Raw genomic sequence first — 22,444 nt, 5'->3', positions numbered from 1 at the left:
GACAGATATCCATTCCTGTCCCTGGCTCTCCAGGCCAGGTGTGCTGGTCTCTGGTCCCGAAGAGGCTCTGGCACTGCCAGGCCAGAGCACCACCCCAGCTCCAGGCACACCCTGGCAGGGGGCCTCCCTGACCTCCCAGCATCTTTTCCCCACTGTCCTGTTTTACTTGCTTAAGAATCACCATCATTACTCACAAGTATCTCATACACCAGTTTCCCCAGGACTGTCTCCCTCACCAGGAGTCAGCAGGGCCCAGGAATGAACCTGCTGGAGGGGAGCTGGCACCCAGTACTGACATGGCACCCAGCTGGCGCTCACTCAACACCAAGGAATTCTGGTAACAACCCTGGGTGGGCACCTAAGACGGGCACCCTGACGTCACTCACCCATTTTCACCAGCAGGGCCCCTGAAGCATCCCATCATTCCCCCAAGGCCATAGAACTATAACAGTACAGTTCAAAGGAAGAACCAAAGCCTTGCGGAGTGAAGCCATTCATCTCCCCTCCACCAGGTCCCCCCGCCAACCCCCACCAACCTGCCGCCACCGTCTCTGAAGCAGGAAGCAGGGTAATTAAATACACAAAATCCTTCTGGTGCTTCTGCGTCCAGAAAACACTGCCCAGCGGCTCACTGACGGAACCTGCACCTAATCCAAAAGCCACAGCGATGGCTGAGCAGCTAGAATGAGAACATGATTTGTTTGCTGAAGATCGTACAAAGAAATTCCTCTCTATAAAAACTTGGAGATTTATCTCTTTGCTGTAACGACATATTACTCAAGACTGAATGCACTGTAAATCATCCCATGTTCTGAGAAATTCTGGAACTGTCAGCTGATTTTCCAGGAACACAGGATAAGAGCTGCCAAGTTGGCCTGCTGGACTCACAGGAGCGCGACAGCGCCTGTGGAAGCCACTCAACAGCGTGACTGAGCACTTCTCCCCGGGGCGACAGGGTCTGCTGGCAGGCCCACGGTGCGGCCGCCTCCTTCTGGCTCCTGCAGAGAGCCGCGGGCAACCGGGACGCCAACTACAAACACCTCACAAGTCTGAGAAGCTGGGCACCGGCTGCAACTGGCAATCCTGCCGTCTCTGCCTGGACCAAAGGAAGTCTGAGATGCCAGGGCGATGAGCTAAGCGGGCCTCAGGCGGCTCCTTCCCTGCGCCTTGTTGAGCCCTCATGGTCTGCTCGGTGACCAGTGGAGAGAACACTCAGCTAACTTACAGGCCTGTTTCCTGGGGGAAGGCTGCCCCTGAGGATCCCTGATCCGGTTTTCCTGGGAGCACTGGTGCCAAGTGTAAGGCAGAAGGCTGGGGGACAACCGGCCAAAGCTAAGTGGCCAAGTGAGGGCTGCAACCATGACCCATGGAGGCAGCTCGGAGTGTCAATCAACAGGGTGAGGCAACCCGGCCTTTTTAAGACCAAGAAAACAGTCCCACAGGAGACAGAGGACAGGGCCTGGAAAAGCTCACCCACTGAACACGCCCAGGGTCACCAGCAAGCTTCATGGCTCTACCAAGGCTTGAGCCCTCTTTTCTCACTTGAAACTGATGGTGGCTTTGTCTCAAATTCAGTGATCACAGTGGATCCTACTCCCAGTCTGTTCCTAGTCTCCAGTCTCTCTTCCAAAATCTGTTTCTCTATGACACACACACACACACACAAATCAGGAGGACACCCCTCTGCAGCTATGATGCTATACGCAAATAATCATCACCACAACTAAACAGGATGTCACAGACGAAGAGAGAGAGACCAGCTCAGAGAAGTGCAAACATCGGATCAAGGGACTTCAAAACTTAAGACCCTGCTGGTAAATGGAGGCCAAGAGATGATTCAAGCGCTTTATGTGCTGCAAGACTCATAAGGAGAAATGCAAATTCTCTTATCCAGTCTAAAGATCTAAGGATCCAACGTGCCCATCTACACCATAAAGCAAAGGTTCCAGCGGAAACCTGCCTCAGGAGATACATACAGGAAACTGACTGGTGAAACTCGTCCAGCAGCCCCTGCAGAGGAGCTGGGGGGGACACCCGCTGCCCCACACAGGCTGCCTGATGCTCTCAGGGTGATAAGGGCCCCACCTGTGACAGGCAGGTCACTGCCAGGCCAAGAAGCTCCTCTGACCCACTTCCCACCCCGTAAGCTCCTGTCTCTCCTTCAGCAGCCCAATGCCTGCCACCATTCCCACTCGCCATCTGGAGTTTTAGGGCCCAGCAAGGAACAACACAGGGCCTGATTCACTGCAGGCAAGTGTGCACCTCAATGACAACCCTGCAGAAAAGGATGCTGTGGCCACAGAGATGAACTCTCCCAGAGCAAGGAAGCAAGGCCATGCAGACGTGCAGGACGTGTTCACGGCCCCGCCCAGCACCTCCTCACTCATCGGCTAGGGATGGCGGGCAGGTTATGAGCTCCGCCTGCGCCCTGGCCCTTGCCAGCGCCCCCCATCAGGGTCCGCCGTCCGCGCCCCCCTACCTGGTGGTACGGATGGTGCAGGAAGGAATCTGGGCCGCCTGCTAAAGCCATCGGTTCCTCCCCGCGGTCTTCAAACCACATGGACTGCACAGGACCTGGAACAGAGACAGTCTGTGAGAAACCCAGACAGAGGGAAGGCCCACTGCTCTCTAGGGGCTCAGGGGCAGGGGGCTGACCCTGGACACCACTTGCATTCTGGGTGAGTCAGGGGACTGGCACCAACTCCACAACCTTGACCTGTGGTCACAGGGCCTGTCGGGCAGAGGTGCTCAGAGGGGTGAGCCACACAGAGAACTGAAAGCCGGACCGATCAGCAGTCCCCATGAGTCACCTGACTCTTCTTCTGAGGACAGTTATACAACACTCTGAAGACTTTCTCATACTGTGGACAACACAGGCTTAGCCTGCGGGGAGGTGGGGCAGGTGGTGCTGGGGCCCTCTGAGCACCACCCATGTAAATGCTGCCTTGACCAGCCACAGCCTAGAACCCTAACCCTAACCCTAGGAGGTACCCTCTCAGCAGACATCAAACCACCATACACAGATCCAACACACTCCCTGCAGGGACCGCCTTGGAGAACAGCCCTCACAGCCACAGCCTCTGGAACAGATGTGAGACGTGCCACCTCCTAGGAGTGCCAGAGCGACTTCAGCTCCGTGAAAGTGCGCACTCAACTCCAACAAGGAGCCCCAGACAGGCAGGGAAGTAAGATCCCATCTTTCTCTTTAATCTCCTGTGGCACAAGCCATACATTTGATTCATACAGGATGGTCCATGAGAGTTCCAGAACTGACCCCGACAAAACCCACCCCCCCAGCAACGCAGAGGACTGTCGGGGGTCGGGGGGCAGGAGGGAGGTGGGCACAGCAGCTTGGTCTGCACTGGGGACCCACCACCCGACACTCGCAGACCACAACCTCTGCAGCACACATCTTATCTTCCACATCTCAGCAGAAATCAGAGTTTCATTTCCATGAAGACAGAAGACTGTTACAAATCACACTCTGGACTAGAGCAGGAGGAGAGAGGAACCAGTATTAGAGTCAGAAAGATCCCTCACACCATTCTTCTCAGAAATCATCAGAAGTAAGAATATTTTCAGGAACAGTGGCAACAGCCATCAACAGTCTCTGTTGTGACCCACTTCAGAGACACTCAGACCCTCCTCAGCTCCCCCAGCAGCCCAAGGACCCTGAGCAATTCATAACTCCTGACCACATGAGGCTCTCTCTTGCCTCTGCATCCATAGTGTTGTTCTGAGCTCTGTCAGCTGCTATAAGTGTTACGGCCCTATAGGACTGAGCTGAGGGGTCACCTCCTCCAGGAAGTCCCCTTGGACTGTCCCTGACCAATCACCACCGCCCACGATGGTTCAGTCAGCGTCCACTCTGGGCTCCTGGGCCACATGCTGGGCTCACAGCCCTCTTTCCATCTGCCACGCAGAGCTGTAAATGCCCCTGCTTGGTCTCACTCCCCACAAAGGAACCATAACCATGTGCTTACTAGTGACAGAGGCTTGCTCTGTGCAAACTCTCAGGAAGCACCAACAGAGAGACACTGGCTGTGCAGGACTTGAGTCCCTGACAGGCTTTCTGCAGCCACATTCACAGAGACAGGATGCCCAAAGGGGTTCTTGGGTCATCGGTATCACCCCATCAGATGAGGGAAAGCCAGACAGTTCCAACACCCACCCACTTTGTCCTGGGCCACCTGGAGGGACCCTTCTGCCCCACAGGTTCCCCGAGGGCACAGGCGGGTGTCCAGCATCCCCTTCAAGTAGATGGCTCAACTTCGGTTGCGTTTCAGTGAACGGCAGCCAGAGCCTCAGTGATGGGCAAACCAGGAACCAGAGCTGAGAAACCATTTTCTGATCTAATCCTCTGGGGCCTAGAAGGACTTATTTCCCTGACGTGGCTTTACTTTGAGAGAAATAAGAAAAATTTACAAAGTGGCTCACTTATCTTAATGAAAAGTTAGAAAATCAGGGAAAAAAAGGGGACTGGAAGAAATACTGCAGGCAAAGATCTACCCAAGACAGACAGACAGATGCTGGGAGTCTTCAAAGATCTCCCTAAGACAGACAGAAAGATGCTGGGAGCCTTCACATCAGAACTGACATGTAGCAAACAAAACCCATGGAAAAGAAATTACAGAAGCCCCGTAAACAGCCCACAGAGAGGGTGAGCCAAGCGCAGGGGCACAAAGTGACAGGAAGGTTAGGACAGAACGCGGGACACAGCGGACAGACTGGCAAAGACCAGAAACCCCAGAAAGTGTCCCAGGACAGAGCTCGTCATGGTTCAGAGTTCTCCTTCAACTCACAGGCTCAATTTTCTAGAATCCAGAATTAAAAGACTCACAGAAGGTTCTCAGAGGAAAACTGAACAATCTAGGTAGGGCATAAAATTAGGGATATTAATTTACTGCTGTTTAGTCGCTCAGTCACATCCGACTCTTTGCAACCCCATGGACTGCAGCCTGCCAGGCTCCCCTGTTCATGGAATTCTCCAGGTACCACCACTGAGATGGGTAGCCCATCCCTTCCACTCGACTCAGGGATCGAACCCACATCACCTGCATTGCAGTTGGACTCTTTACCACTGAGCCACCAGGGAAGCCCTAGGGATATTAATGCCACCAGTCAAAAGAGCAAAATTATCAAGGTAAGATCCAGTTATGGGCCGAACTGTGTCCCCTGCCCCAAACTCATCTGTTGACGCCCTTAACATCCAGGATCCTCAGAATGTTGCTGTATTTGGAGGAAAGGTCTTTAAAAAGGTAATTTTACCTTTAAAAAGGTAAAATGAGGCATTACTGTGGACCCGAATTCAACAAAGGAGATGAGGACACAGACGCACGTGGACGGAGGACCACGTGAGGACCCGGAGAAGACGGCCATACACACGCCAGGAGAGAGGCCTCGGGGGAAGCGGCCCTGCCCACACCTTGACCTCAGGCTCCCCACCTCCAGCTATGAGAAAACAAACTCCTGTTGTTTAAGCCACCGAGTCTCTGGTTCTTTGTTATGGTAGTTCTAGAAAACGATTACAGACCGAAAATTCTTAAAACACCACCAAACTGTCACCATAGCTAAGAGGAACAGAAGCACCCTAAGCCTGTAACATTTACCACCAGTCATTTATGTTTTCCACAAGGTCTCTGGGATTCTTTAAAAATCAGCACAGAAACGCAGGAATGGCCCATGAGAGGCTGCTGGGCTGGAGAGACTTGGTGATGACAAGATGGCAGGGGTGGGGGCGGGGGGAGGAGTTCGTCCCCAGAGCAAGACGGGTGAGGCCTCCGCAGGAGACGGCAGCCCACAGGCCTCCAGGCTCCCCCAGCTCCAGGAGCCAATCTGCCCCGTGGCAGTCAGTCTCACGTGCCCTTCTGTCCAGGCTCTACCACCCAGCCCTTTGATCAGACTCCAAAGTAGCTTTGTTCCAAAGGCATTCTGGAGACATGGTAACATCTGCAGTCACTTGGCCCGAATTCCCGAACACAGCGGGGTGGCCCCTCATCCCATGTGCTGGAGGCCTTGAGGGCAAAGACTGTAAAGGAGCAAAGACTCCAGGTTTCCTGGAGAAGAAAGAATCTGGCCTCAAGGCTGCAGCGAACTCCTGCCCCACGGATCAGACTTGCCAGACTATCAGTGGAGCCAGTTCCTTCAATCTCCTTAGACACACATGCATGGTCAGTTTCACTGAAGAGCCATGACCTCTTCACCCCAAGCACTTGCGGCATGATCCCAGGACCGTACCATGATGCCTCTTCAGGCCTCCCCACCACAAACACACGGCCACACGGGTCTGACGGCTCCATCGGCCACCACTCAGCCCGCCTGCACGGCCTGCCCACCTCCCGGCCGCTTCCCCAGCACTCCTGCCGTCTTCCACCCTGACTGCAGCCTCAGTCTCCTGGGCTCAGTTTCTCTCCCCGCACCCCCTCCCGGTGGCCTAGGGGAGGGGTCAGTGCCCTCTTGGCCCCTTGAGGACCCTCTCGGCACCTCTCCACCATCAGGCTGTCCGTGGCCCCTGCCTTCTCGTGCCGGCACTGCCCACTCTGTCCCCAGCTCACTTGGTATGTCTTGCCTGCCTTGCTGTGCAGGCCTTCAGGAACTCCCGGATGTTTTCAGCAAACAGAAACACATGACTTTCCCCTTGAGTTTCAAATTTAGTGGGTGTTAAGAATTCTGAAAATTTTAAATATGTCAGTTTTATTACCTAAATGTCACCTTTGAAAGACTCTGTTTGCCAGATGGAATTGCTTCTCAGCCAGAAAAATATATATTCCATAAGCTCTGTCGAGTATGTTCTTAGTGAAAAGAAAACCATAGTTAGACATAGCAAAAGGTTTGGATTAACTGGCCTCTGATAAGATGTATCAAATCCAAAGCTAACATCAAATTCAGTGATGAAAGATGGAAAGCTTTTCCCTCTAAGATCACAAACGAGGTACCTATGATCCTTTCATCACTTCTACTGAGCGAACGATAGGAAATTCTAGCCAGAGCCATCAAGTGAAAAAGGAAAACAGGAAAAGAAGAACTAAAGTTATCTCTGTTCACAGAGGACATGATCTTATCTGCAGAAAACTCTAACAGTTACAAACACTTACAAACACACACCACCCTCCCAGAGCTAATGAATAAATTCATCAAGGTTATAGGATACAAAAATCAACATGCAAAAATCACATGTGTTTCTAAACACCAACAATGAAAAGGAGATCAAGAAAACAACTCCATTCAAAATAGCAACAATAATAATTAAGAATAAACTTAACCTAGGAGGCAAAAGACTTGTGCACCAATTATCAACAATTACCAAATGTTGCTATAAGAATATAAAGATGCTGTAAGGAAAACATTATGTATTCATAAGTTGAAACATTTAATATTGCTAAGATGAAAAAAACTATCCAAAGCAATTTACAGATTGAATGCAATCATTACCAAAATCTCACTGGCAGTTTTGCAGGGATCAATATATCTTTCTACAATTCCTAAGGATTCTCATGGGACCCCAAGTAACCAAAAACATCTTGGAAAAGAAGAACACAGTTGGAGGATTCACATTGCCTAATTTCAGAACTCACTACAAAACTGTGGTGCTTAAGACAGTGTAATTACCAGTGTAAGGTCAGACATGGACTAATAGGACAGAACAGACAGACCAGAAATAAACACTCACACAAATGCTGGACTGATTTTCAATAAAGGTCCAAAAACTATTTAATGGGGAACAGGACAGTCTTTTCGAAAATTGGTTCTGGGAAACTAGATATCCGCATGCAAAAGAATAAAGTTGGATGTTTACCTTACCATACAAACAAAAACTAATTAAAAAATGGATCAAGGACTTAAAGCTATAAAACTCTTGGAAAGAAACATAAGGAAAATTTTTTATGATATTGGATGTGACAATGATTTCCAGGATATGACTCCAAAAGTGAAGTCACTCAGTCGTGTCCGACTCTTTGTGACCCCATGGACTGTAGCCTACCAGGCGCCTCTGTCCATGAGATTTTCCAGGCAAGGGTACTGGAGGGGGGTTGTCATTTTCCTTCTCCAGGGGATCTTCCCAACCAAGGGATCGAACCCAGGCCTCCCGCATTGGAGGCAGACGCTTTACCGTCTGATGACTCCAAAGGCATTTGCAAAAAACAAAAATCACAGAAACTGGGCTTCATCAGAATTAAAAACTTTTGTGCAAAGGACATTCTCAAGAGAGTGAAAAGACCCAAGAAAGGGAAAAAAAATAGTTACAAATGACATATTTGATAAGGGCTTAATATCCAAAATAATACAACCACAATAAAAAAAGGGCCAAGGACTTGACGCTTCTCCAAAGAAGATACACAAATGATCAGTAAGCATGAAAAGATGCTCAACATCATTAGTCATTAGGCAAAGGCAAATCAAACCACAATAAGACACCATAAAAATAATAAACATGGCGAGGATATGGAGAAATTGGAACCCTTCTGCATTGCTAGTAAAAATGTAGAATGGTACAGCCTCCATAATAAATGGTATGTATATTCGTCAAAGAATTAAACATAGAATTAGCATAAGTTCCAGCAATTCTATCTCTGGGTATACACCCAAAAGAATCAGAAGTACCTGTATATCCATGTTCAAAGCAGCACTATTTACAGTAGCCAAAAGACGGGACTAAACCAAATATCCACTGACAGATGAATGGCTAAGCAAAATTACTGTAAACAAACAATGAGCTATTATTCAGCCTTGAAAAAGAATGATATTTTGATACATGCTACAACATGGATGAAACTTAAAGACATTATGGTAAGGAAATAAGCCAATTACAAAGTACAAATACTGTATGATCTTACTTATATGAGTTAACACCTAGTTTAAAGACAAAACATAGAAGCGATCAGGGTCTAGTAGGAGGAGGGTTTGTTTAAAGGGCACAGAATTTCCATTTGGGATAATGAAATGGTTCTGGAAACAGCAGTGATGTTTACACAACATTATGAATGCACTTAATTCCACTGAGTTGCACACTTAAAAACAGCTGAGATGGCAAATTTTGTTTTTCATATTTTATCCCCATGTTGCAAAAAATTACTGAAAAGTTGGTTATTCAGTGAGCGTCCTTTAATAAAATTAACAACTTTCACTAATTTTTTTTTTTTATATAACCAATAGAGTTGGCAGAATTTCTTAGGATGCTAAAGCTTGGGGCTGTATAAAGTAGTGATTCTAAATACTTCTTTCTTTAGTCAAGTTTGTACATTTCCATGTGTCTTGACCAACAATACAATCTCTCAGTTCTGCGATTCTGTGTAACCCAGCTGTCTGGGAGGGGAAATGGAATCCATCCAGCCAAGTCCTGCATAAAAATCATCTTACCATCCATACCTGACAAAGACTAAAAGTTCTAATATTATCCTACTCTCATGGAGACTGAAAAACTTGTACCATCTCTGGACAGGCAACCTCAATCTTCTTCTTCTTTTCTTTTAAAGTATAGTTGATTTTCCATATTGTGTTGATTTCTGCCATACAGAAAAGTGATCCCATTATACATAGTGATATGTATTCTTTTTCATATTCTTTTCCATTATGGTTATCACAGGATATTGAATACAGTTCCCTGTGCTATACAGTAAGACGCTGTTTATCCATCCTGTATGTAACAGTCTGCTTCTGCTAACCCCAAACTTCCAACCCACCCTGCCCCACTGGCAACCCCAAGTCTGTTCTCCATGTCTGGGCGTTTGAGAAAGTGTTTCTTCTAAATGTCCTACAACAGCACAGAAGTTCTGATAGACTGTGCTACATTAAAGCATTTAAATGTTAAATCATCGGTGGAGTTAACAAGAACAGTGTGCTTATACAGATAAACAGGAACAGCTTCCAAAGCAGGTTGATATTGCAACTGTGTATCTATGATGATAAAAGGCATCTCATGAACAGGTGTAGAATGACTAAGAAACTGTACCAAACTATTGTCTCACTCTTTCGATTCAAGGGGTTCATTGGCAAGTTTTGTTCACTGTCACAGTTCCACACAACCCTTTAATTCTGAAAGTTAAGTCCTCTTTTGCACGAATTCTAATGTAAATAATGTATGCCACAGTTTGACTGAGTTTTGAACTTGTGATAAAAATTCAGATACTCTTCTTCATAAAACTTGCACTTCTTCCCTTATTGGACTGTAGTTCAGAAAAACAGTTCAGGCAAAGTCAAAAGTTTGCTGATTCCAGAGTCAACATTTTTCTTAATACTGTAAATATTTACACTTCTGGATGGACCCAGCAGCTGAACTTGAACATGGCTTTGTTCTTTGCATTTCATGTTTATTTTTTTTCCACTTTAGGGCAATGTGTACTAAATTAAAATGATACAATGGTCATAAACTTGAAAAATGCTGCACTCAATAACACGTTTTCTGAAAAGTACATGGGGTATTCCCACCAGAAACTCTGGAGACGCCAGCAGATGTGGATGAAGTGATTATTTATGCTTTTCAGGTCACAACCAGCTACACATGATGCTCGTGGTAGATGTAAGGTGTTCTGATCCACCCTGCTGTGAGGGTGACGTTGACACGAGAAGGTCAACCATGGGAGACGCTGGGTGGTTCCCGCAGCCCCCAGACACCCTAGCTCAGCCGGTGTGGAGCCTCCACGCAGTCCACCCCGATTCTTCGCCTTCTGCTCTATTTTCCTCATTAAACATGCTTTTCATCTTGACTTGACTTCCAGGCACAGCGATGGGTTGCAACCCAGAATGTGAAAACGGGTCAGGTCGGGGCCTGTGGCCAACACCCACCTGCAGCATCCATGGGCTGTCCTCCTGCAGCTTGGAGGCAGCTGCCCTCCGATTGCTCCATTCCCCCACCCCAGTACCTCTCCTTCTGGGCATCAGCTCCTACCTCCATCTCCAACCCACTCCTACAAAAAGACCATGACATCTAAGGCAACTGGCCACTCCCAGGACCCCTGAATCCCGACTGTGTAAATGGTCCCTTTCTCTGTTTAGGTAACCACACATTCAAGATGTGCATTTAGTACTGTGCTACAAGTCTGCTACATGTCCACAGGAAATGTTCATAATCTCCAGAGCATCTGATTCATACATTCTCTTCTCTCTCCCCAAGCGCCACCCCTCTTGCAGGACCCTCAGAACAGTCAGCGTGCCTGCCTCTGCCGACCCCTCAGCACACGGTCCAAGTTTACTGGCCTGTCACCTTTGGCCACAGTGACAGCCAGCACTGGACATTCACCCAGAATTCCTTGTGGGGTGTTTTAAACCCCTCCTCATTCAAGAATTCAGCCTTGAATTCTGCCACACCCGGACAGCACACGGTAGGGCTTCAGGAAGGATTTGTCAACTATTAGTTGGCTCAGTGAAAAAAAGTGAAAGTGAAAGTCACTCAGTCGTGTCCAACTCTGCGACCCCATGAAGTATACAGTCCATGGCATTCTCCAGGCCAGAATACTGGAGTGGGTAGCTGCTCCCTTCTCCAGGGGATCTTCCCAACCCAGGGATCGAACCCAGGTCTCCTGCACTGCAGGTGGATTCTTGCTATTAGAAGGTTAAACAGCATCATGATATGATATATATGATAGCATAAAACTAAATAGTATAATTGTAGTCATCATTCCATAGTAAGTCAAGTAATTACACAGTACAACAAACTTAGATGGTTTTATATGTCAATTATATCTCAATAAAACTGGAAAAATTAATTTAAAAATTTTTTAAAAATCGAAAAGAGAAGCTTCAAATCCTAAAATAAATCACTGCAGGATTTGTTAAAAAGAAATCTGTACCTCACATAAAAGCCTGCTCCTTACTGGGAAAACAATGTAACTGAGCGATGCTCATGATATATTAAGATAATCACTTGCAGAACTGAAAGGAGAATATTCGCATTTTACATCATAATAAGAGGATAAAAGGAAACTAATAATACTTGAAACATCAAAGGGAATTAGAAAATGGGCAGATGAAGAAGCATTCAAACTAGAAACAACTGTTCAGAAGACGGAGGACATGGAGCAATAAATGTCAACTGTCCAATTCCCTTCTTTTCAAACAAAAATATTCCGATGTTAAAAAAAAGAAAAAATACCCAGGGCAAATTGAAATTGGAAATTTGCTTTAAAAAGAGAGCTAGGAAAGGGAGACACAGAGACAGAGCAGGCAAAGACACAAGAACAAAACACACACTCAAAAACCGCAACAACGGTGACGGCAGTGAGAGAGAAGTATGATTAAAGCAAAGAAACACCAGTCCCCAGAGACTGCAGTAGAGTGAGCAACAGAGAAAAGCAGTGTTAGGTCTCTACTCTCCAAGTAACAAATCCACACAAAAGTGAATCTTAAATTATAAAAATGGATGTTATGCTTCAGGAAAAAGTTTACGTTAAAAGCCAACCAACCAACCAGAACTCTGACACCTACAAGAAGAAATGGACAAAAAGTGTGTGCGCTTGGACACTTGTGCTCATCACTTCAGGCGAAAGAAGGAATCAAACTGGGATAAAAAGAATACACAACACTGCACCAAGAAAGAGAATTCATGAATATGTATGAAAAGTGGGCATCTGCAAATATTTACAAATACCCATGAAGTTTTAAAAATACTGCCACAAAAACATCAGTGCATTTTGCTAACACATCCAGGTCTCTGAGCTAAGGGACACCTGTGCTGAACTCCTTCCACCCAGCCACATAAAGGCACAGACCTGACTTCTCTTGTCCCAGGGCGGACACAGGGAAAGCCAACCACCAGCCAACCCGCCCTGAGCCAGAGCCAAACACAACACAAGGAGAAACTTTAAAGTACATGTAAAAAGCAACAACTCAGCCACCCGAAAATTAAAAACAATCCCTGGCCTCAATAGCTGGTCGAGGAGGAAATTAATATAAGAACAGTCTCCGGACAATTAGGTCAATGAATACCATCCCTCATGGAGAGAGGTAACACGAAGCAGGAGAAACAACAGGACAAAGGCCACGATTCTTGCACCATGCACAAAAGGAAAAAGGCATTAAATGAAAAATGTGAATCCAGTCTTGAAGCAGAAGGCAGGAAATTTGGTCAAAAAAAAAAAAAAAAAGGAGAAACCGAAACATGATGAAATTTATGAAAATCCAAGAATTTATTATCCAAGAAAGATAATAAAAGACAAATCTTTTAAGAATTTTAAAACCCACCTAAAATTAAAATAAAATGTTTATTTTATTTTTAAACTTTATAATATTGTATTAGTTTTGCCAAACATCAAAATGAATCCGCCACAGGTAAAATTCAAAATTAAAATAAAATTTTAAAATTCAAAATTAAAACCATATGATTATCTCAATAGATGCAGAGAAAGCCTTTGACAAAATTCAACACCCATTTATGATAAAAACTCTCCAGAAAGCAGGAATAGAAGGAACATACCTCAACAGAATAAAAGCTATATATGACAAACCCACAGCAAACATTATCCTCAATGGTGAAAAATTGAAAGCATTTCCTCTAAAGTCAGGAACAAGACAAGGGTGCCCACTTTCACCATTACTATTCAACATAGTTTTGGAAGTTTTGGCTACAGCAATCAGAGCAGAAAAAGAAATAAAAGGAATCCAAATTGGAAAAGAAGAAGTAAAACTCTCACTATTTGCAGATGACATGATCCTCTACATAGAAAACCCTAAAGACTCCACCAGAAAATTACTAGAACTAATCAATGATTATAGTAAAGTTGCAGGATATAAAATCAATACACAGAAATCCCTTGCATTCCTATACACTAATAATGAGAAAACAGAAAGAGAAATTAAGGAAACAATTCCATTCACTATTGCAACGAAAAGAATAAAATACTTAGGAATATATCTACCTAAAGAAACTAAAGACCTATATATAGAAAACTATAAAACACTGGTGAAAGAAATCAAAGAGGACACTAATAGATGGAGAAATATACCATGTTCATGGATTGGAAGAATCAATATAGTGAAAATGAGTATACTACCCAAAGCAATCTATAGATTCAATGCAATCCCTATCAAGCTACCAACAGTATTCTTCACAGAGCTAGAACAAATAATTTCACAATTTGTATGGAAATACAAAAAACCTCGAATAGCCAAAGCGATCTTGAGAAAGAAAAATGGAACTGGAGGAATCAACCTACCTGACTTCAGGCTCTACTACAAAGCCACAGTTATCAAGACAGTATGGTACTGGCACAAAGACAGAAATATAGATCAATGGAACAAAATAGAAAGCCCAGAGATAAATCCACGCACATATGGACACCTTATCTTTGACAAAGGAGGCAAGAATATACAGTGGGTTAAAGACAATCTCTTTAACAAGTGGTGCTGGGAAATCTGGTCAACCACTTGTAAAAGAATGAAACTAGAACACTTTCTAACACCATATACAAAAATAAACTCAAAATGGATTAAAGATCTCAATGTAAGACCAGAAACTATAAAACTCCTAGAGGAGAACATAGGCAAAACACTCTCTGACATACATCACAGCAGGATCCTCTATGACCCACCTCCCAGAATATTGGAAATAAAAGCAAAAATAAACAAATGGGACCTAATTAAACTTAAAAGCTTCTGCACATCAAAGGAAACTATTAGCAAGGTGAAAAGACAGCCTTCAGAATGGGAGAAAATAATAGCAAATGAAGCAACCGACAAACAACTAATCTCAAAAATATACAAGCAACTCCTACAGCTCAACTCCAGAAAAATAAATGACCCAATCAAAAAATGGGCCAAAGATCTAAATAGACATTTCTCCAAAGAAGACATACAGATGGCTAACAAACACATGAAAAGATGCTCAACATCACTCATTATCAGAGAAATGCAAATCAAAACCACTATGAGGTACCATTTCACACCAGTCAGAATGGCTACGATCCAAAAGTCTACAAATAATAAATGCTGGAGAGGGTGTGGAGAAAAGGGAACCCTCTTACACTGTTGGTGGGAATGCAAACTAGTACAGCCACTATGGAGAACAGTGTGGAGATTCCTTAAAAAACTGGAAATAGAACTGCCTTATGATCCAGCAATCCCACTGCTGGGCATACACACTGAGGAAATCAGAAGGGAAAGAGACACGTGTACCCCAATGTTCATCGCAGCACTGTTTATAATAGCCAGGACATGGAAGCAACCTAGATGTCCATCAGCAGATGAATGGATAAGAAAGCTGTGGTACATATACACAATGGAGTATTACTCAGCCATTAAAAAGAATACATGTGAATCAGTTCTAATGAGGTGGATGAAACTGGAGCCTATTATTCAGAGTGAAGTAAGCCAGAAGGAAAAACATAAATACAGTATACTAACGCATATATATGGAATTTAGAAAGATGGTAATGATAACCCTGTATACGAGACAGCAAAAGAGACACTGATGTATAGAACAGTCTTATGGACTCTGTGGGAGAGGGAGAGGGTGGGAAGATTTGGGAGAATGGCATTGAAACATGTGAAATGTCATGTATGAAACGAGATGCCAGTCCAGGTTCGGTGCACGATGCTGGATGCTTGGGGCTGGTTGCTGGGACGGCCCAGGGGGATGGTATGGGGAGGGGGGAGGGAGGAGGGTTCAGGATGGGGAGCACGTGTATACCTGAAATTTAAAAAAAAAAAAAATTAAAAAATTAAAAAAATTAAATAAAAATAAAATAAAATAAAAACAACTGTCATAAAAAAAAAAAGAATTTTAAAACCCACCTAAAATTAAAATAAAATATTTATTTTTAAACTTTATAATATTGTATTAGTTTTGCCAAACATCAAAATGAATCCGCCACAGGTAAAATTCAAAATTAAAATAAAATTTTAAAATTCAAAATTAAAATTTTTAAATTCAAAATTAAAATAAAATTTTAATTGAAAAAAAAGGACTGTGATAATTTCGTTTAATCATACAGTAATTCTATGGACATCAGTAAAGATATCTGGTGGCACAATGGTACAGAATCCACCTGCCAATGCAGGAGACATAAGAGACACAGGTTCAATCTCTGGGTTGGGAAGATCTCCTGGAGAAAGAAATGGCAACCCACTCCAGTACTCTTGCCTGGATAATCCCATGAACAGCAGAGCCTGGTGGGCTACAGTCCCTGGGGTCGCACAGAGTCGAACATGACTGAGCGTGTACACATGCATGCAAAGAAAGAAATCTGGTAATGTCCATGGAACTATAACTTTAATTTAAAGTACATACCAAAATCAGAATAAACTAAAAAAGAAACCTTAAGATAGAGGGTCCCTCGAGTCAAGGCTATAATGGTCATGTATGGATGTGAGAGTTGGACTATAAAGAAAGCTGAGCACCGAAGAATTCATGCTTTTGAACCGTGGTGTTGGAGAAGACTCTTGAGAGTCCCCTGGACTGCAAGGAGATCCAACCAGTCCATCCTAAAGGAGATCAGTCCTGGGTGTTCATTGGAAAGACCAATGTTGAAGCTGAAACTCAAATATTTTGGCCACCTGATATGAAGAACTGACTCATTGGAAAAGACCCTGATGCTGGGAAAGATTGAGGGCAGGAGGAGAAGGGGACGACAGAAGATGAGATGGCTGGATGGCATCACCGACTCTATGGACATGGGTTTGGATGGACTCTGGGAGTTGGTGACGGACAGGGAGGCCTGGCGGCTGCAATTCATGGGGTCGCAAAGAGTTGGACACGACTGAACTGAACTGAACTGAAGATAGAAAACATCACAGATGCAATTACATAAAACCCACCCTCCTTCCACATGTGTTTTTCCAATATAAACAGTGCCATGAACGTGTTTAGACCAGGCCCTGGGCTAAGCATGTCTATGAATGCGTGTGTGTATGATTACCATTGTTTACATGAGGAAATGAAGCAAGATGGTCAGGGTCCCAGAGCGAGTGATGGGAAGACCTGAAGGTAGTAAGACACTCTGGTCCAGAAGCCCACTTTCTTAACTAGAACCCTATAGTCCTGTGGTTTTCAATTATGAACAGACAGCACAGGCATCATTTGGGAACTCGTTACAAAGCAAATTTTAGCCAAGACCGAGACGGACTAAATCAGAGACTCTGGGGTTGGGGCCTGCAGGACCACGTGTGCTTCAGGACTGCCAGGTGGTGCACATGGGCTGCCCTGGCCCCACCACTGGGCTGTGCCGCAAACCCCTTCAGGGAGCTCCTGAAACTCCAGGACTGGGCTGCACCCCTGACCAGAGAAAGCACGACTTCACAGCAGGGGAGGGGCCCTGTTTTAAGCTGCCAGAGTATTTCTGATATTGAGAACCACCAGGCTCCTCTCTTTGTTTTACAATTATTATTCCTTTTTAAATAATGTCTGCTAGGGGGAAAAAAATGGAAGAAAACTGCAAGAAAGCTTTGAGGAATTACACCTCTGTAGGGGCCGGGGAAGTGGAATCTATGGCTCTGAAGCTGTTTGAAGTGAAACATACACTACACTCTGTCTGAATGCTGAGGGCTAGATTCCCAACTGGAGGCTTGTGCCTTGTATGTTTTTGCCTTTTAAACATTTTTTCCTATGCAAATATAAAGAATTCCTTTTAGAATGCCATTTTAGCCTTTTTCCACCAGGCATCGGTAGAAGCAGGGCAGGACACAGGTTAAATAGCCGTTAGAACCACCTGCAGCAAAGAATGACTCCATCATTTAAAATTGTGTGTCCTGAAAGACAAAGCTCTAAATCTGACCCCATGTGTGTGACCAGGACCTTAGGACTTCACATTTTCAGTACTTTGAAAGAGACTTGTCTGAAATACACTACTTGAACTGTATGATATGACTTACATGAAGAATCTAAAAATTACAATAAACCAGCAACCTGAAAGTCTCTTGGACTGCAAGGAGATCAAATCAGTCAATCCTAAAGGAAATCAGCCCTAAATATTTATTGGAAGGACTGATGCTAAAGCTGAAGCTCCAATACTTTGGCCACCTGACGTGAAAAGCTGACTCATTGGAAAAGATCCTGATGCTGGGAAAGACTGAGGGCAGAAGAAGCGGATGACAGAGGATGAGATGGCTGAATAGCAACATCAACTCAGTGGACAAGAGTTTGAGCAAACTTCGGGAGACAGTGAAGGACAGGGAGGCTGGATGTGCTACAGTCTATGGGACTGCAGAGTCGGATGTGACTGAGTGAGACGGAACAACAGCAAACTACTATAACAATAAAGAGGCAGACTCATGGTAAACTTGGTAAACTAATGGTTACCAAGGGGTGTCGGCGAGGGCCAATATAGGAGCAAGGGATTAACAGGTATGAACTATTGTATATAAAATAATCTACAAATATTTCATAATCACCCTAAATAGAGCATAACCTTTAAAAATTGTGACTCACTATATTGTACACCTATAACATATATCCTACTGTACAGCAACTACCCTTCAATTAAAAAAGAAAAATAGGCTATTTGAGTCCCAAGTCCTTCATCCCTAGGTGGGCTGCTCAGCATCCTGATAGAAAATCAGTGGGATTTTCAGATGAACACATGACCGTGAGTCACGAGGATGACACACGGTAGGAACATGCAGCCCCACTGCAGCCCGCTTGATGCTGGCCATGCCCCTGTCTGCATTTACCTGTGTGAAGCATGGAATCCTTTCCACATTCCCCGTCAAGACACTATTACTGTCCCAGCCCAACAGACCTGGAGACAGAGAGTGATCAGCCTGCTGGTCATTGCACAGCCACCTCACCAGCCTGGCTCTGCCCAAAGCTGGGGATCAGATGCAAACTCCCCAGGAATGGGACTCGGGTATGCGGCCTGGAGGGGCCAACGTGAGACCCCTGACCCTTGTGCTGCCCTCACCCTGGCACTGGGCTTGGGGACACTCTCCTCCACCCCAGTCCTCCCCACGGTGCAAGCAGGTGGACCTGGAGGTCATGTGTCAACTCTCCAATGTTCCAGTGAGGAAGGAAGGACCTGCCTGACAAGGTGGCATCACTGGGCAGTTAGGAGATGAAGGGAGGAGGACAGTCCAGGGATGGGGAGGTGGCACAGGACACACACCCTGCAACTTCACCGATGCAGGCCCGGGGGCAGCAGTGGACACCAACAGGAACCTACACGAACACCACACAAGGTCCTGCTCACATCCACGTCCGTGGAGACACCCACCCACCCTGGGTAAGCGTGCGCAGAGGACAGGCAACACCCACACAGGGCAATGAACCCTGAACAACATGACACCTACGAGTGCAGTCATCCCAACGTCTCAAGACACGGACACCAGTTCTGCGATGCTCGGTGACCTGCCCAGGGCCACAGAGGGACACGAGAGCTCATGCGCAGGAAACCTCTGCAGGCCTGAGAGTCAGAGCAAAGGAAGGACAGGGCGCCCCCCACATCTGGACACCCTGCCCGCTTGTGACTGGGGCACCCTGGAGAGGGCAGGATGGGGCAAGAAGAAAAGCCATTATAATTTGAAATTGAAAATGAGGATTAATTACATACAGATCTAAAATTGGGGCCCTTTGAAAATAACTTACTTTCATATACATATATATATATAAATTCATTAAAATTTTATTTTCACTATTGGCATCATCACTTATGATAACCCTGATCCTTGAGTTTTACGACTCACTATAAACTAACTGCCTCTTGGTACCTTCCAAGGGATAGTTCTTTGTACATGAAAACTATAAAAAGAGAAACAGAAATTAAGAGACTAAATCAATGAAGTCAAAAAGGGAAAATGACCACGATGCCACCCACATTACCAGCCACAGCCCCCACCACCCCAGCAGCACAGTCATCAGAAAAACTAAGGCTACGCTACAAAACAGCCCCTGATTTAAATACTTTATAAAATACGGACACTCCAAAATCCTTCCAGTCAACGTCGAAGAGGAAAGCACTTGTCCCTATAATAAAACTCAGATTACTGACAAGAGACTTCTTTTCTTGTAAAGAAACTTGAAAAGAAAGCCCCAAGAAGTTATACCTAAATCACATTTTCCAGATTCTGCACTCAGGTTTCTGGTAAAAATACGGCAGGTGATGGCGACAGATCTTCTTAGTTTCCTTCTTTCAATGATTCTCATAAAGGCCTGGGATTCCCTCTCATCAGCTTCAGCGTCAGTCCTTGCAATGATTATTCAGGGTTGATTTCCCTTAGGATTGACTGGTTTGATCTCCTTGCTGTCCAGGGGACTGTCAAGAGTCTGCAGCATCACATTTCAAAAGGACCAATTCTTCGGAACTCAGCCTACTTTACGGTCCAATTCTCACACTTGGACATGACTACTGGAAATGGCTTTGAGTCTATGAGACCTTTGTTGGCAAAGTGATGTCTCTGCTCTTCAATATGCTACCTAGGTCATAGCTTTCCTTCCAAGCAGCAAGTGTCTTTTAATTTCAAGTCTGCAGTCACTGTCTGCAGTAATTTTGGAGTCCAGGAAAATAAAATCTGTCACTGCTTCCACTATTTGCCATGAAGTGATGCAACAGGGTGCCATGATCTTATTTTTTTAAGGTTGAGTTTCAAGCCAGCTTTTTCACTCTCTTCTTTCACCCTCTTCAAGAGGTGCTTCAGTTCCCGTCAAAAGAGGAAAGGATAAAGAAAATGTGGTATATATACAATGAAATATTCAGTTCAGTTTAGTCGCTCAGTCGTGTCTGACTCTTTGCGACCCCATGAATCGCAGCACGCCAGGCCTCCCTGTCCATCACCAACTCCGGGAGTTCACTCAGACTCATGTCCATCGAGTCAGTGATGCCATCCAGCCATCTTATCTTCTGTGTCCCCTTCTCCTCCTGCCCCCAATCCCTCCCAGCATCAGATTCTTTTCCAGTGAGTCAACTCTTCGCATGAGGTGGCCAAAGGATTGGAGTTTCAGCTTTAGCATCAATCCTTCCAAAGAAATCCCAGGGCTGATCTCCTTCAGAATGGACTGGTTGGATCTCCTTGCAGTCCAAGGGACTCTCAAGAGTCTTCTCCAACACCACAGTTCAAAAGCATCAATTCTTCAGCGCTCAGCCTTCTTCACAGTCCAATTCTCACATCCATACATGACCATAGGAAAAACCATAGCCTTGACTAGATGGACCTTTGTTGGCAAAGTAATGTCTCTGCTTTTGAATATGCTATCTAGGTTGGTCATAACTTTCCTTCCAAGGAGTAAGCGTCTTTTAATTTCATGGCTGCAGTCACCATCTGCAGTGATTTTGGAGCCCCCCAAAATAAAGTCTGACGCTGTTTCCCCATCTATTTCCCATGAAGTCATGGGACTGGATGCCATGATCTTGGTTTTCTAAATGTTGGGCTTTAAGCCAACTTTTTCACTCTCCACTTTCACTTTCATCAAGAGGCTTTTGAGTTCCTCTTCACTTTCTGCCATAAGGGTGGTGTCATCTGCATATCTGAGGTTATTGATATTTCTCCCGGCAATCTTGATTCCAGCTTGTGTTTCTTACAGTCCAGCGTTTCTCCCAGTCCAGCGTTTCTCATGATGTACTCTGCATAGAAGTTAAATAAGCAGGATGACAATATACAGCCTTGATGTACTCCTTTTCCTATTTGGAACCAGTCTGTTGTTTCATGTCCAGTCCTAACTGTTGCTTCCTGACCTGCATACAAATTTCTCAAGAGGCAGATCAGGTGCTCTGGTATTTCCATCTCTTTCACAATTTTCCACAGTTTATTGTGATCCACACAGTCAAAGGCTTTGACATAGTCAATAAAGCAGAAATAGATGTTTTTCTGGAACTCTCTTGCTTTTTCCATGATCCAGCAGATGTTGGCAATTTGATCTCTGGTTCCTCTGCCTTTTCTAAAACCAGCTTGAACATCAGGAAGTTCACGGTTCACATATTGCTAAAACCTGGCTTGGAGAATTTTGAACATTACTTTACTAGCGTGTGAGATGAGTGCAATTGTGCAGTAGTTTGAGCATTCTTTGGCATTGCCTTTCTTTGGGATTGGAATGAAAACTGACCTTTTCCAGTCCTGTGGCCACTGCTGAGTTTTCCAAATTTGCTGGCATATTGAGTGCAGCACTTTCACAGCATCATCTTTCAGGATTTGGAATAGCTCAACTGGAATTCTATCACCTCCACTAGCTTTGTTCATAGTGATGCTTTCTAAGGCCCACTTGACTTCACATTCTAGGATGTCTGGCTTGAGGTCAGTGATCACACCATCATGCTTATCTGGGTCGTGAAGATCTTTTTTGTACAGTTCTTCTGTGTATTCTTGCCGTCTCTTCTTAATATCTTCTGCTTCTGTTAGGTGCATACCATTTCTGTCCTTTATCGAGCCCATCTTTGCATGAAATGTTCCTTTGGTATCTCTGATTTTCTTGAAGAGATGTCTAGTCTTTCCCATTTTGTTGTTTTCCTCTATTTCTTTGCACTGATTGCTGAGGAAGGCTTTCTTATCTCTTCTTGCTATTCTTTGGAACTCTGCATTCAGATGTGTATGT

The 22,444-nt window shown here is 44.9% G+C and overlaps 1 protein-coding gene across 7 annotated transcripts in view; it reads right to left on the bottom strand.

Annotated features, from left to right (window-relative positions):
* The window catches only part of GRB10 (growth factor receptor bound protein 10), a 221,075-nt gene that overhangs the window by 137,155 nt on the left and 61,476 nt on the right, over positions 1–22,444 (bottom strand). For 6 of the 7 annotated variants that reach the window (XM_061413316.1, XM_061413318.1, XM_061413317.1 and 3 more), the window contains exon 3: positions 2,480–2,574. The exons of the other annotated variant lie outside the window; for it this stretch is intronic. In XM_061413316.1, coding sequence (XP_061269300.1) covers positions 2,480–2,560 — 81 coding nt within the window. In that variant the 5' untranslated portion in view covers positions 2,561–2,574. The remainder of the gene's footprint in view (positions 1–2,479; positions 2,575–22,444) is intronic. 7 annotated transcript variants of the gene reach the window in all.

This window comes from Bos javanicus, chromosome 4 (assembly GCF_032452875.1).
Source record: "Bos javanicus breed banteng chromosome 4, ARS-OSU_banteng_1.0, whole genome shotgun sequence".
NCBI classification, from domain to species: Eukaryota; Metazoa; Chordata; class Mammalia; order Artiodactyla; family Bovidae; genus Bos; species Bos javanicus.
The sequence above is the reverse complement of the archived record's forward strand: the minus strand, read 5'-3'. Positions and strand labels throughout refer to the sequence as shown.